Source organism: Chenopodium quinoa, unplaced genomic scaffold (assembly GCF_001683475.1).
Source record: "Chenopodium quinoa cultivar QQ74 unplaced genomic scaffold, ASM168347v1, whole genome shotgun sequence".
NCBI lineage: Eukaryota > Viridiplantae > Streptophyta > Magnoliopsida > Caryophyllales > Amaranthaceae > Chenopodium > Chenopodium quinoa.
The window spans coordinates 1,256,305-1,272,618 of NW_018743850.1; the positions used below are offsets into that span (position 1 = coordinate 1,256,305).

Here is a 16,314-nt window from a genome sequence, read left to right on the forward strand (position 1 = left end):
GTGCTTGGAAGCCTATTTGAGGTGTATGACTGGAGATGAGCCTCAGGAATGGCATAAATGGCTACCCTTAGCTGAATGGTGGTATAACACACATTTCCATTCGGCTTTACAACTAACTCCTTATGAGGTGGTCTATAATCAGCCTCCACCTTTACATCTTCCTTATCTTGCTGGTGAAGTCAAGAATGATGAACTTGGCAGGAGTTTACAGAGAAGGGAAAGGATGATTTCTGAGCTTAGATTTCACCTGAAAAAGGCTCAGCAGAGAATGAAGTCTCAGGCAGATAAACACAGATCAGAAAGAGTTTTTAAAGTTGGCGATTGGGTTTGGCTCAAATTACAGGCTTATAGGCAGTTCACTGTTCAACGAAGATGTAATTACAAACTTTCACATTAGTTTTATGGTCCTTTTCAAGTGGCTGCAGTTGTAGGGAAGGTTGCTTATAAATTGAAGTTGCCTTCTGAAGCAAAGATACATGATACATTCCATGTGTCTCAGCTTAAGAGTTTCAAGGGGCAGTTGCCTTTGGCTGCTCACATTCCTTCTGTATTTCAAGGCCAAATTGTGGGGTCAGAAGATATTCGTCCTGCTGCTATTTTGGATAGGAAGATTGTCAGATTTCAGAATAGAGCATAGGTTCAGTATTTGGTGCATTGGGAGGGATTTCCTGATTATGAAGCTACTTGGGAGTCTGCTGAGTATTTGGAGCGACAATTTCCTGATTTTGTTCCAGCTTCGATTTGAGGTCAAGTCTGTTAAAAGGGGAAGGCTATGATATGGTTGGAATTAGTTAAATGAACTAATTCAATTAATAACTCATAGTTATGTAATAATTGGAAATTTGTTAGATATTTGTTGCAAGTTGTTAGTAAGTGGGAAGTAGTGGAGTAGTTAGTTATTTCCTTTAAGTGGAATTATAACGTGTAACCCACTACAATAAATATGAATAGCTGTACTGTAGCTGGTAATCAATTTTTTTTTACAGAATTAATTCATTTCTTCTTCTCTCTTCAGTTCCCCTCTGTTTCTCTATCTCTTTTTCTCTCTTTTCTTTTCCCAATTACTCATATTTCCGCCATTGGAGAAGTTTCAAGCTACCTCCATTATCAAAAACTACTTTTTCATCAAAATCGGATGAGTTCAGAATCTGATCGGGATTAAAACGGGAATAATATTAACGAACGAAAATCTAAAAATTAAAACACGAATTTACATGTTCAAAATAATCTGGAATTAAGTTTAAACTAATCATTATTTATAATCACCAAAATTTCAAAACATCATTACTATAAAAGCCCTAAATCAATTGTTCATAAAAACCTTAAAATCATGATTTTCAATAATTAAAAACCCTAGGTTATAAAATTTACAAAATCTGAAAATTATGATACTTATAAAATCTGAAATTATAAAGTTTAGTCATCAAAATACAAATTGATACTAATTAAATTACTTTCAAACAATAAAATCAAAATCCATAAATCAATAATTATAATTATACAAATTAATAAAACAAAGGAGAGAGAAAATAAGACTAACCTTTTTGTGTGGGAAATTTTTGGGGATTAATGGGGTATTTATAGGAGAGAATGTTGTAGGGTAAGTAAGAAGATTGTGCCTCATAAAATTATTGGGCCAATTAGGTAAATGAAATGGACTAGGCTTTGTTTGTATGATCATGAATTGTAGAACAATAGGTTCATAAAATAGTTTGTGCTAAAATAATTTTTGACCAATATTAATAATTTGAAACTTTTGAAATTAATTATGAAAAATAACAAATAAATAAAATAAATTTTCATTTATAAAATATTTAAAAATATGGGGGATTACAATCTACCCCTCTTAAAAGAAGTTTCGCCCTCGAAACTTAACCTAAAAGCCATAAATTTTCCAAAACCATTCAAACTTTTGTGTTTTATATTGCTGTAAATTGATTGATTCTCAACATGCACACTCAACAACAAACTGAACTTTATGCTTAATAGACTCGTACTTGGCCAAAGTTTACATACTTTAATTGCATGTAAATACAACAATAGTGCATATTAATAAGCAAAATAATGCAAACTCAAGCAATAAATAGCATAATTTAGGTAAAAAGCGCGAAATTACATCGCATTCTACCCCTCTTAAAGAAAAGAGTTACGCCCCCGTAACTCACCTCAATAACATCATTAGGCATTTCTTTTTCATTTCTTCTTTCTGCAATAATTTATCCATAACTTGTTATTCTATAATTTCCTCAAATTTGAATAGTTCAATTCATAGGCACTCAATAATCCCTTTAGCTCTCCTTAGCTAACAACCGAAGGCTATTAAGATCTGTAAAAATCTTACAGGTGACACTGTATGTCGAATGAATCTCCAATGTAAACAATATATACGCAATCTCAAGATCATGGTAGGGTAATTGGTCTCATAAGATTTGTCTTGGCAAGAAGCATTATCATTTTTCCATTTTGTTGCAACACACATCCATTAAGTAAAAACTTCAAGTCCACAACTCCCATTAGGCAAGACTAAAACAAGTGCAATGATTAAATGTTTTTTAAGAGTTAAAAGGCTTGTTTACACTTCTCATCCCATTCAAACTAACTCTCTTTCATCAAGGTATATACAACAATCCTCAAAAGTCCTTCACAACCCTCTTTAAACATCTAATCCCAATAAACTCCTTATATCGGTCACATTGTTAGGTGTAGACCACTTACTCACCACTTGAATTTTTGTCCCAAAATGTAACTTTCAGTCATTAATAAAACTCACACTTCGAAAACTTAGCATATTACAAGTCGTCCCTAAAATGTCACAGAATCCTCAAATGTCTATTATAATCATACTAACTCCTCAAGTATAGCAAGATATAAAATCATAAATTTATCGAATGACTGTACTCATGAAATACTCAATTCATTAAATCCATAATGATTGTTAATACATTAATTAACCCAAAAGGCCTGATTTATATTTCCATGTTTATGAATCCATGGGCTCCTCAAAATTTTCTTCTCTCCAACTCGGTTTTCAAATTCTCCCAACGAAAGTCAATTGTCTCACAAATCGTATCCCTATTCTCTTTCCACCAAAGTTATGCTCCTCAAATTCTCATGGCAATTCAAAACAACAAAAACTCATCTTTCACTACCTAGTTCTGCAGAAAAGCAGGGTCTCCACTCTCCTTAAAGTATGCGGCTTGACCAAAGAAAAATTCATACACTCCTCTCGCGTAGTTTATCATCACCAAATATATATATTTCATCAATTTTCCAAGTACATTCCTAATTTGATCATAAGGTTTCTCAAATAAACACTCATTGGTTGCAAAAATTGAAGGAGATATCAAATAATAAAAATATAGATCTTACCAATAACCTAAAGCACCAAATAAATAATAAATAACATCATTAAATAAGCATAACCAAATAGTCACATAATTACATGCTTCATATAATGATCATCCATACATACACATTACATTGCACAAATCATCACAAATTAATCTATATTGTATTCTTGAATCCTTACACATGATTCTAGGTGATCACAACACCCAAATTTGCATGATTATATAAAAAATATATAATTAAATATAACTTGCATAATAACTACATTCAAAATAAATGGCACCAAGAATTAAATTATAATGCACATAGAAAGAAATCATCTGTCCTATATGCCCTTCTTAAGACTACCCAAATCTCACACATAAAATAAAATAAATATTCAAGTTCAAAGAATTAAAAAAAAATACGCAGATTCAATTAATTTCAAAAATAATTAATAACATAGTGATTTATATAAATACATATATTTTATTTAAACTGCCGAATTATTTTAATTAAAATAAAATAATTTTTTTGAAATTAAAGTTTAATCTTAAATTACGTCATAAAATCCAGAATCATAAGATTTAAAACGTTAGGCGCCCAAAAACTTTTAAAGTAACTTTAGTGGTAATTAAATCGAACCCAAGCTCCCAGATACCACTTTGTAACACCCCAATAATTCTCTCTTTAAATTATTGACATCATTTTGATTTTATTGTTTGAAAGTAATTTAATTAGTATCAAGTTGTATTTTGATGACTAAACTTTATAATTTCAAATTTTATAAGTATCATAATTTTCAGATTTTGTAAATTTTATAACCTAGGATTTTTAATTATTGAAACATGATTTTAGGGTTAAAGTAAAATTCTTCATATAATGCCGTTTGGAACCATATATGACCATTAAATGATGTCATAAATGTCTTTGGTAGGCTTGAGTTCACAAAATCGGTGCAAGTTGCGGATTGGTAAATTGATTGTTTTAAGGCAAATTGGATGGTTCCACCCACATAATTGGACTCTCGGAGGGTATTAGGGACCATGGTAAACATCTCGGTAATTTTTATTTCCGGACGAAAAAAACTCAAAAAATTCCAAAATTGAAGGCTATTATCCATGCTTTTTGAGTAATTTTTGAGGTTAAGTGGGCCGGTGGCGAAATGTGTTAAGACCCTACGGGATACATCTTAGGGTCATATAATACCATTTGAATCATATATGACCATTATATGATGTCTTAAATGTCCGTGGTAGACTTGAGTTCACAAAATCGGTGAGAGTTGCGAACTAGTAAATTGATTGTTTTAAGGCAAATTGGATGGTTCCACACACTCAATTGGACTCCCGGAGGATATTAGAGACCATAGTAAACATCTCGTCAATTTTTATTTCCGGGTGAAAAAAGGTCAAAAAATTCCAAAATTGAAGGCTATTATCCACGCTTTTAGAGGAATTTTTAAGGTTATTGGGGCTGGTGGAGAAAAGTGTTGAGACCCTAGGGGATACATCTTAGGGTCATATAATGTCGTTTGGAACCATATATGACCATTAAATGATGTCATAAATGTCTGTGGTAGGCTTGAATTCACAAAATCGATGCAAGTTGCGAATTGGATGGTTCCACCCACCTAATTGGACTCCCGGAGGGTATTAGGGACCATGGTAAACATCTCGGCAATTTTTATTTCCGGGCAAAAAAAGGTCAAAAATTCCAAAATTGAAGGCTTATCAACGGTTTTTGAGAAATTTTGGAAGTTTCGGGGCCATGTGTCGAAAAGTCTTGAAATTCTATGGGATACATATTGCAGTAATATAATGCCGTTTGGAACCATATATGATCATAATTTGTTGTCATAAATGTTCGTGGTTGACTTGAATTAATGAAATCGGTGCAAGTTAGAAATCGGTAAATTGGTCGTTTAAAGGCAAATTGGATGGTTTCACCCACCCAATTGGACTCCTAGAGGGTATTAGGGAAAATAGAAAACATTTCGGCAATTTTTATTTCCCACGAAAAAAGTCAAAAAATTCAATAATTGAACGCTAATATCCACGTTTTTTGAGAAATTTTGGAGGTTACGGGGCCCAGTGTCGAAAACTCTTTAAAGTTTATTGGATACATCTCGGGGTCATATAATGTCGTTTGGAACTATATATAATAATTATTTGTTGTCATAAATGTTCAAGATTGGCTTGAATTGGATGGTTCCATTCACCCAATTAGACTCCCAGAGGCTATTAGGGACCATGTGAAACATTTCGACAATTTTTATTTTCGGGCGAAAAAAAGTCAAAAAATTCCAAAATTGAAGGCTACATCTCTAGGATACATCCACGCTTTTTGAGAAATTTTGGAGGTTTCGGGGTTCGGTGTCGAAAAATCTTGAAATTCTCTAGGATACATCTCGGAGTCATATAATTACGTTTGGAACCATATATGATCATTATTTGTTGTCATAAATGTTCGTGGTTGACTTAAATTAATGAAATCGGTCCAAGCAGTAAATCGATAAATTGGTTGTTTAAAGACAAATTAGATGGTTCCACCCACCCAATTGGACTCCCGAAGGATATTTGGCACCATGGTAAACATTTCGGCAATATTAATTTTTATTTCCCGGCAAAGAAAAGTCAAAAAATTTCAAAATTGAAGGCTAATATCCACGCTTTTATAGAAATTTTAAAGGTTGGGGGGTCTAGTGTCGAAAAATCTTGAAATTTTAGTGGATACATCTCGGGGTAATATAATGCCATTTGGAACCATATATGATCATTATTTGTTGTCATAAATGTTCGTGGTAGGCTTGAATAAATGAAATCGGTGCAAGTCGGAATCCGGTAAATTGGTTGTTTAAAGGCAAATTGGATGGTTCCACCCACCCAATTGGACTCCCGAAGGGTATGAGGGACCATGGTAAACATTTCGGCAAGTTTTTTTTCCGGGCAAAAAGAGTTAAGAAGATCCAAAAAAAAAATTTCGGCAATGTCCACGATGTTTGAGACATTTTGGAGTTTTCATGGTCCGGTGTCGAAAAGTCTTGAAATTCTATGGGATAAATGTCGGATTAATATAATGCGGTTTGGAACTATATATGATAATTATTTGTTGTCATAAATGCTCGTGGTTGGCTTAAATTAATGAAATTGGTGCAACTTAGAAACCTGTAAATTGGTCGTTTAAAGGCAAATTAGATGGTTCCACCCACCCAATTGGACTCCCGAAGGATATTAGGGACCATTGTGAACGTTTTGACAATTTTTATTTCCAGGCGAAAAAAGTCAAAAAATTCAAAAATTGAAGGCTTAATATCCACGTTTTTTGAGAAATTTTGGAGGTTTCGGGGCCAGGTGTCGAAAAGTTTTGAAATACTATAGGATACATCTCAGAGTCATATAATGTTGTTTGGAACCATTAATCATCATTATATGTTGTCATAAATGTTCGTGGTTGGCTTAAATTAATGAAATCAGTGCAAGTTGTAAACCGGTAAATTAGTCGTTTAAAGGCAAATCGGATGGTTCCACCCACCAAATTGGACTCCCAAAGTGTATTTGGGACCATGGTAAACATTTTGCAATTTTTATTTCCGGCTAAAAAAAAGTCAAAAAATTCCAAAATTGAAGGCGTAAATCTACGCTTTTTGAGAAATTTTGGAGGTTTCAGGGCCAGCTGTCGAAAAGTCTTGAAATCCTACGGGATACATCTCGGGGTCATATAATTCCGTTTGGAACCATATATGATCATAATTTGTTGTCATAAATTTTCGTGGTAGGCTTGAATTAATTAAATCGGTGTAAGTTGTAAACCGGTAAATTATTCATTTAAAGGCAAATTGGATGGTTCCACCTACCCAATAGGACTCCCGGAGGGTATTAGGGACTATGGTAAACATTTAGCAAATTTTATTTTCAGGCGAAAAAAAAGTCAAAAAATTCCAATATTGAAGATTAATATCCACGCTTTTTGAGATTTTATAAAGTCTTCGAGACCCTGTTTCGAAAATTCTTAAAATTCTAAGGAATACGTTTCGGGGTCATATAATGACGTTTGGAACCATATATGATAATTATTTATAGTCATACATGTTCGTGGTAGGCTTGAATTAATGAAATCAGTGCAAGTTTTAAACTGGTAAATTGGTCGTTTAAAAGCAAATTGGATGGTTCCACAAACCCAATTAGACTCCCAGAAGATATTAAGGACCATGGTAAGCATTTTTTGGAATTTTTATTTACGTTCGAAAGAAGTCAAAAAATTCCAAAATTGAATTTCTACGCTTTTTGAGAAATTTTGGAGGTTTCAGGGCCCGGTGTCAAAAAGTCTTGAAATCCAAAGGGATACATATCGGGGTCATATAATGCCATTTGGAACCATATATATAACACCCTAGAAATTCCTTTCCATTAAATACACACTTTACTCTTTTAAAAATACGTTTTAGGAATATCCAATACATTACCGCCACCGTGAAAACGGCTAAGGCAACTATCAAAGATACACAGCGGAAGACTTGAAAACCAAAACTATTTAAATAACACAATTCAAAACCAAACCAACGAAAGTAAAGTTGAAAATCAACAAAACCAAAGTCAAATAAAATCCACTACAACTTGGAACCATTTAAGGCCCTTATTCAAAACAGATACAACCAAACTTTTGGGTTAGTCCATAAGGTAATATAATAAAATATTCAATGCATAAAACATATCATATCCTAATAGAAGCTAGCATGATTCTCTCTTCACTCATGCCCCATCAAGAACATGCTTCAGAACCTGAAAAGTGTATCTCTACTTGCCCCCACTACTCTCCATTAAAATGGATCATCGTAGGGCCAAGATAAAGACATGGCCAGACACAAACAACACACACACAATCAGCAAAGCTGAGTACGTAAGCGTAATTAAACACACTAACATGCATTCACCTATCATCACACACACTTACCCCAGGCCATTACACCTGTTTACAAGCACACTCAACAATCAACAAGACACTTTAACTAGACACTAAACAATTCATTTAGCGTTGATTACGCATCGAACGGGTTTCCAACTAATCATATCCCAATAAATTGGGGTTAACTGACACAGGAGCTAACCGTGCCAGCAACAAACCTGTGCCACACATAGGTGGCGGAATTCCAGCGCATAATAAAAAGGAATATACAGCGTCCTGTACTCCGTTAGAAGTTATGATCAAATATAAAGTCACATAACTCCCCCCATATGTTCATACTCAAGGTATATACGTTCCAAGAGTTTTGGTGCGTAATCTCTTTCACTTTACGTTATTTACATATTATTAGACTTGGTGATGACTCTCAAAGCATAATAAGTCAATCAATAATAATTATTCAATAAAACAAATATACCAATTTAATTCTTGAATAATTAGTGACCACATAATATTTAATGTTGAACCCTTTTTAATTCTACCTCAGTGTCGAAGACACCAAACGCATAAAGCGCCAACCATCCTATACCTCGGTGTTAAAACACCTTAAGTGCACAAAGGCACCAACATACAATTTATTCCTTGCGTACATAGAAACTTATATAGCTCCTTTCTCATGCTTAAAGCATCAATAAAAATTATATGAACCATAATAAAATTTCTTTTCAATATTCCAAACATAATTAAACAATTAGTTTAATTAAACATGCTCTCTATCATGCCATAAATAAATATGTAGTCCATATAATCATGCCAAAATATAATTTTCCAATCCATAAACCATCATAAATAATTCATGCTTCACAATTCAATCACCAACACCAATAATTCACGATTCAATACATAAACCTTAGCATGATACTACTTGTAATTGATTGAAATTAAACCTAGCATGATTCTACATCATCAAAATATGCTAAGTACGCGAACGTACCTTGAATACGATCCTAAAATCGTCACGACTAGTAAAAATTGCTCACTTCGAAGTCTCCTACACATTAAAATTATAAAAGAGCATTAAAACCCACTCTGAACAAATTTCCAACAATATATACTATCCTAAAACCCCTGTTAAAATAATTTGAATAAGCTGAAATTATATTTAAAACACTCTAATTAAGTCCAACTTAATGGGTAATTTAAATTTCCTTCAAAAACATAATATTAAGTGCTCTACATAAAATTCCAGCACTTTATTTCTAATTAAAACTTGCTGTAATTTAGTCTTAAAACACTTAAATTGAAGATCTAAACATTAATTCCTCGTATGCTTTCATAATTTTCATAAATCAAGGACCTAGGATTTCAAAAATTGGGGCTTTTTAATTAAAAACTAAATGTGAAAATAAATTCATACAATTACAATTGTCAAACATCAAAATTAAACCCCCAAACTCATAATTTATATTTAGATCCAAGAATAGATTCAATTAAAACAAGAAAGCTTCAATTTTTTTTTATATATAAGGTTCGAAAAAAAAAAGAAAAGGGGAAAAAGGGGCGGCAGCCACCACCGGCGGCCGGCTGCTGGCGGCGGCGGCTGCCTGCTGGCAGCGGTGGTGAGGGGGGGGGGCAGCCGAAAGTTTAAGGGGAAGGGGGAAAAAGAAAAAGGAAAAAAGATAAGGAAGAGAGAGAGAGAAGTTTACCTTGGGTTTTTTCCACTCTGGGCAAAGTTTGATTTGCCTCATAATTGGGATATTTATACCACTTCTCTACTAACCCTCTTCTAGGTTTTTCCTAATTCCTTCCCTAATAAAACTTGTTAAAAATTAAACTTTCCAAAAATAAAACCCCAACTTTTAAATAAAATAATTAAATAAAACTTTCCTTTAATAATAATATTAATTAAAATACTTTAATAAAAATAATTACAATTATTTAAATACTTTATAAAATACATACTTTAAATAAAATGCGTATAAAAATACGGGGTATTACAGTCTACCCCGCTAAAAAAAAGTTTCGTACCGAAACTTGGGGAACGAAATTCAAACCTTTTTCCTTAATATGTATAGTATTGCTGTACTTTTTGTCACTCCTTTATTGTTTTATGTCTCTTTGAGAGCATAAATACTCGAAATACTTGTTTAAATTCGTGCAAGGAGCACAAAAATAACTGAAATATAGGGAAAAAGCGCGAAATTTTACCGCATTCTACCCCCCTTAAAGAAAACGAGTTACGCCCCCGTAACTCTACATACCTGAAACAACTCTGGGTATTTCTTTTTCATTTCATCCTCTGCCTCCCAAGTGGCTTCCTCATATTCTTGGTTAGACCAAAGTACTTTTACAATCTTAACGTTCTTGTTGCGTGTACTACGCACTTTACTATCAAGAATCTTGGCAGGTCTTTCTTCATAGGTTAAAATTTGATCTAACTCAATGGTTTCGGGTCGTAGCACATGGGATTTATCGGGGATGTACCTTCTCAATTGGGACACATGAAATACGTCATGTACTTTACTAAGCTCCATAGGTAAGGCTAACCTATAAGCTACTTTGCCTACTCTTTGTAGTATTTCATATGGACCGATGTATTTTGGACTGAGCTTTCCTTTCTTCCCAAATCTCATCACTCCTTTCATCGATGAAACTTTTAGTAAGACCTTATCGCCGATTTCAAATTCTTCTTCTCTTCGCTTTAAGTCTGCATAGCTCTTTTGGCGATCTTGAGCTGCTTGGATTTTAGATTGGATTTCCCTTACTTGCTTGACTGTGTCCTCAATCAATTGAGGCCCAAGAATCATAGTTTCACTAATGTCGTTCCAACAAATTGGACTTCTACATTTTCTCCCAAATAAAGCCTCGAATGGTGCCATTCCTATGCTTGCGTGGTAACTATTATTATAGGAAAACTCAATTAAATCCAAACTGTCTTCCCAACTTCCCTGGAAGTCTATTACACAAGCTCTCAACATGTCCTCCAAGGTTTGGATGGTTCTTTCGGTTTGCCCATCTGTGGCAGGGTGAAATGCTGTACTCATCTTAAGTATGGTACCAAAATTTTCCTGAACACTTTTCCAGAATTTTGAGAGAAATCTGGAATCCCTGTCAGAAACAATATCTTTTGGGACTCCATGTAACCTTACTACATGCTTGATGTAAGTCTTAGCAAGTTGCTCCATCTTCCAAGTTTCTTTCATTGGTATAAACACTGCCGATTTCGTAAGTCTGTCCACCACTACCCAAATTGTGTCATTTCCACACCTTGACTTAGGTAAGCCAGTCACGAAATCTATTGAAATGCAATCCCACTTCCATCCTGGGATTTCTAATGATTGTACAGTCCCTTGAGGCCTCTTGTGCTCTATTTTCACCTTCTGACATGTTAAACACTTTGCTACAAATTCAGCAACCTCCTTTTTCATTCTAGGCCACCAAAACATCTTCTTAAAATCCTTATATAACTTGTCTCCTCCCGGGTTTACTGAGTAAGGTGTGTTGTGTCCTTCTTCCATCAACTTTTTCTTCACTTCCTCACATTTCTGTGGTACACACCATAGAAATTTGTACCTCAAGCTCCCATCTTCGTGAATTTTGAAGTCTATAGCTTTTCCTTGCTTAATTTTCTCACGAATCCTATCCAACTTTACATCCCCTTCTTGGTTCTGTCGAATCACGTCGAATATTGTTGGTTGGATACTCAGGTTTGCAAGAATACCTGCTGGTACTCCCCATTCCACGACTTCTAAATTCAATTTCGCCATTTCTCTGCATAACTCTTTAGCTACTACTAACGAGTTTAATCCATGACTAGTTTTACGACTTAGAGCATCCGCAACCACATTTGCCTTCCCTTCGTGGTATTGTATGTCTAGATCGTAATCCGTCGTATACTCTAGCCACCTCCTTTGACGAGAGTTTAAATCCTTTTGGGTGAAAATGTACTTTAAGCTCTTGTGGTATGTGTAAATTCTACATTTCACTCCATACAAATAATGGCGCCAAATTTTCAGTGCAAAAATGATGGCGGCTAATTCCAAGTCATGAGTTGGATAGTTTACCTTGTGTGTTTTTAGCTGCCTTGATGCGTATGCAATCACCTTTCCATTTTGCATAAGCACACACCCCAAGCCATTCTTTGATGCATCACTATATACATCATACAGTCCACTATCATCTGGAAGTGTAAGCACTGGTGCTGTAACTAATTTGTGTTTTAAGAGTTGGAACGCCTCTTCACACTTTTCATCCCATTCAAACTTCTTGTCCTTCTTCATTAGAGTAGTCATAGGTTTAGAAATCTTGGAAAAATCCTTAACAAAACGCCTATAATACCCTGCTAAACCTAAGAAACTTCTCACATCAGATACTGTTTTGGGTGTCGGCCTGCTCTTAACAGCTTCTATTTTGGCTGGGTCTACCTCTACCCCGTCCTTGGACACAAAGTGTCCTAAGAATGCTACCTTCTCCAACCAAAACTCACACTTAGAAAATTTTGCATAAAGATGGTTTTCTCTCAATGTTTGCAGAATTGTCCTTAGATGTTCTGCATGCTCCTCTTTGTCCTTTGAGTATACCAAAATATCATCTATGAACACCACTACAAACTTATCCATAAAGTGATGAAACACTCTATTCATCAAATCCATAAAGATTGCTGGAGCATTCGTCAATCCGAAAGGCATAACTGTAAATTCGTAGTGTCCATATATTGTCCTAAATGTCGTCTTAGGAATGTCCTCATCGGCAATTCTCAATTGGTGATATCCAGACCTCAAGTCAATTTTCGAAAACACTGTGGCACCCTTTAGTTGGTCAAACAGATCATCTATCCTTGGTAAGGGATACTTATTCTTTATGGTCACCTTATTTAATTCCCTGTAATCAATGCACAGTCTCATGCTTCCATCCTTTTTCTTCACAAATAGAACTGGCAAGGGGAGGCACTTGGTCTAATGTACCCTCTGTCCAACAAATCTTGTAACTGATCCTTTAGTTCACTCATTTCTGCAGGTGCCATTCTATATGGTGCCTTGGATATTGGGGCTGTTTCGGGTACCAAATCTATGGTAAAATCGATCGCCCTTTTAGGTGGCATCCCAGGGATCTCTTCCGAAAACACATCCAGAAATTCGTTGACCACTTCTATGTTTTCTGGATTTGCCACCTGTTCATGGTTCATATCCCTAACGCTGCAGAAGTATACTAGATGTCCCTTCTTCACGTACTTTGCTAATTTTAACACTGATATTATCCTTGGACACTTTGTTTTACCATTCATCCAGTAAGTCACTGATTCATTTCCATTTGTGATCATCTTCACTTTCTGTGATCTACAACTAATCTCAGCATTATACTTACTTAGCCAGTCCATCCCCAAGATAAGGTCAAAGTCGCTCAGCCCAAACTCGATAAGGTCAGACGGAAATATCTTTCCCTCTATTTCTAAAGGTTTCTAAAAAATTTGGTACAATTCACTACCCCACATGTCGGGATGGTTATAGGTAAATCTACTGCCTCTACTATTTTTAAGCAGTCCCTAAGTTTTGAAACAATACCCTTAGAAACAAAAGAGAAAGTTGCACCAGAATCAAACAATACTTTAACAGGGATAAAGTTAATAGAAAAAGTACCAGTGATAACATCTTTTGTGGCCTCTGCCTCGTGCCTACTCAAAACATTAAGTTTCCCTGCAGTTCCTCCCTTTTGTTGGCTGTTACCATTATTGGTGTTACTGTTTCTCGCCCCATCCTGTTGCACTCCCTTATTCCCAGAAAAATTGTTGTTGTTCCCCTGGAAATTCTTCTAGTTTCCTCCTGAGTTATAGTTGTTTTATTTATTCCCATTAGCATTCTTGAAGTAACACTCGTACTCCCTATGCCCCAGTTTGTTGCAAGCGCGACAAGCAACCAAATTGCCTTCACAATCCCTCCCAGGGTGATTGTTCCTACACCTCTTGCAAAAGTAAGACCTTCCATTCTTATTATTCCCCTGGTTATTGTTTCTAGCCCCTCCATTGTTGCTACGTCCCCCTTGGCGGTTATTATTCTGGAAATTATTATTATTGGGGAAATTATTGTTATGGTGGTACTTCTGCTTCTTAAAACCATTTTGGTTTCCCTGTTGGTTTCCAGAAACTTGTCCCACTTCCTTCCTCTTCTATCTCAGCTAGCTCCTTCTTCTTCTTTCCTTCCAGAGCATAAAGGTGTGCGACCCTTCCATATACTTCATCCAGGGTCTCAAATACCTGCCCGCACAGCTTTAACTGCAGATCAGTAGTTAACCCACTCTCAAACTTCCTAGCTTTTGCTTTCTCCATGGAGACGGATCCTTCAGCAAAACGGGACAACTCAATAAACTTGGTTTAATATTCCGTAACTGTCATCTTATCCATTCTAAGGTTTGAAAATTCCTCAGCCTTCTGCTTCTGCAAAAAGCTAGGATAGAACTTGTCTCTCACTTTTTCTTGGAATTTGGCCCAGTTGAACCCAGGTAACGCTCTAATGGTAGCCTCATTTTGTTGCCACTAAAGGTCAGCTTCACCCCTCAGATAGTAGGTAGCACAACCTACTTTGAAGTTTTCAGGGCACCCCACAGCTCCAAACATTTTCTCAAATTCCCTTAACCAATTTTCCAACACCACAGGATCAGGCTCGCCCTAATAGGTTGGTGGCTTGCTTTGCGCCACCTTTTTAAAGAGCTCCCCTTGAGCATCCCCGTTACCAGTTGAGTTCCTTGCCAATTGTTGGCAACCACTGCCAATTGTCTCACTACATCATTCAAATCATTTCCACCACTACCTGAACTTCGTCCCCCTGCCATTTGGTTTCTCCTGAATATAGGACAAGGATGACTATTAGAAATGGCTAGGTTTATCTCTCAAGACGAACACCCTTATATATAATCACAAATCTTTTAAACATCTAAAGTAAAATGTGAAGCTAACAATTCGGGATAGCGATTGCTAAAATTTCCCTTAATGTAGCTCTATCAATTAATATTGATTGCTAACCAACCATCAATTAATAAGGCATCACAATAAAATAAAAAAATAATCCCCCTGGACGTTTGCGGTTTATAAATGGTTTTTGGAGATGAGTTGCTTGGAATGGTGATTAGCATTTCAATAATTGCCTGGAATCAAAAACTGCTCAAACATCGTATTTAGAGGCTGAATTTGGCCACGAGAGGGTAGTGCTCACTACCAAAGGTAGTGAGTCTTTCTTAAAACGTTGTTTTTACTTGAAAAACACTACTTTTTAATCAAAATCGGAGGAGTTTAGAACCTGATCGGGATTAAAACGAGATTAATATTAACGAACGGAAATCTAATTATTTGCGTGTTCAAATAGTGGTGTGAAATGGAATATTTGTAAAACAAAAGGATTTATAAGTAAAAATTTATCAAGAAATAATTAAGGTTTATTAATTAAAATAGACTGAAGATATTAAAATAAAAGTGTGTTCCAAAAACGGATGTGGTCATGCCACTTATTTGCTAAAACTGAAATAACAAATAAAATTTTTAAAATAAAGAATATGAACTCTTTGTGAGGAAAGTCATAAGATTTAATCCTTTCGAATGTTGTCCCTTTTGTCGGTGGATTGCTTGTAGCTTGAAGGATCGAAGTTAGAATCATTTGACTTTTCATTGGTTCAGGTGATTCAGGTTCAGGTTCTACAAGAATAAACTCCCCTTCTTCTTCCTCATCCGATGAGATATCTATAATTATTGGAGTTGGAGGTGGGTTTGGATCAGAAATGTCCATAAGTGAACTATTACCCTCTTGTTGGTCTCCATTCTCTGCTAGATTTCCCCCTGACGAAGAAGAAGAAGAAGCGGAATTTTCTGGTTGTTGATTTGGAGGAGGATTGTTCTCTGCTGGATTATCAAAGTAGTAGTCAGGGTAGGGAAGGTTTAAGCGCTGACAATAAACTTTCTCCACCCTTACGAGATATTTGGTTAAGAAAATATAGTCTGGATACCACTGGCCATAATAGTCTCTATACTTATGGTAATTTGGGATGTCTCCTGGGAGATTAAAATCAGAAAATCTTTGTTTGACAGCAAAGTAAGGGGGC

The 16,314-nt window shown here is 35.4% G+C and overlaps 1 protein-coding gene across 1 annotated transcript; it reads right to left on the reverse strand.

The window, feature by feature from the left end:
* Positions 1 to 13,150: 13,150 nt before the first annotated feature.
* LOC110686258 lies at positions 13,151 to 14,210 on the reverse strand. The gene is made up of 2 exons (XM_021862875.1): positions 13,953 to 14,210; positions 13,151 to 13,687 (listed from the first exon to the last, which is right to left on the reverse strand). The coding sequence occupies exons 1-2, from the start codon at positions 14,208 to 14,210 to the stop codon at positions 13,151 to 13,153; spliced, it is 795 nt and encodes a 264-aa protein (XP_021718567.1).
* Positions 14,211 to 16,314: the final 2,104 nt, after the last annotated feature.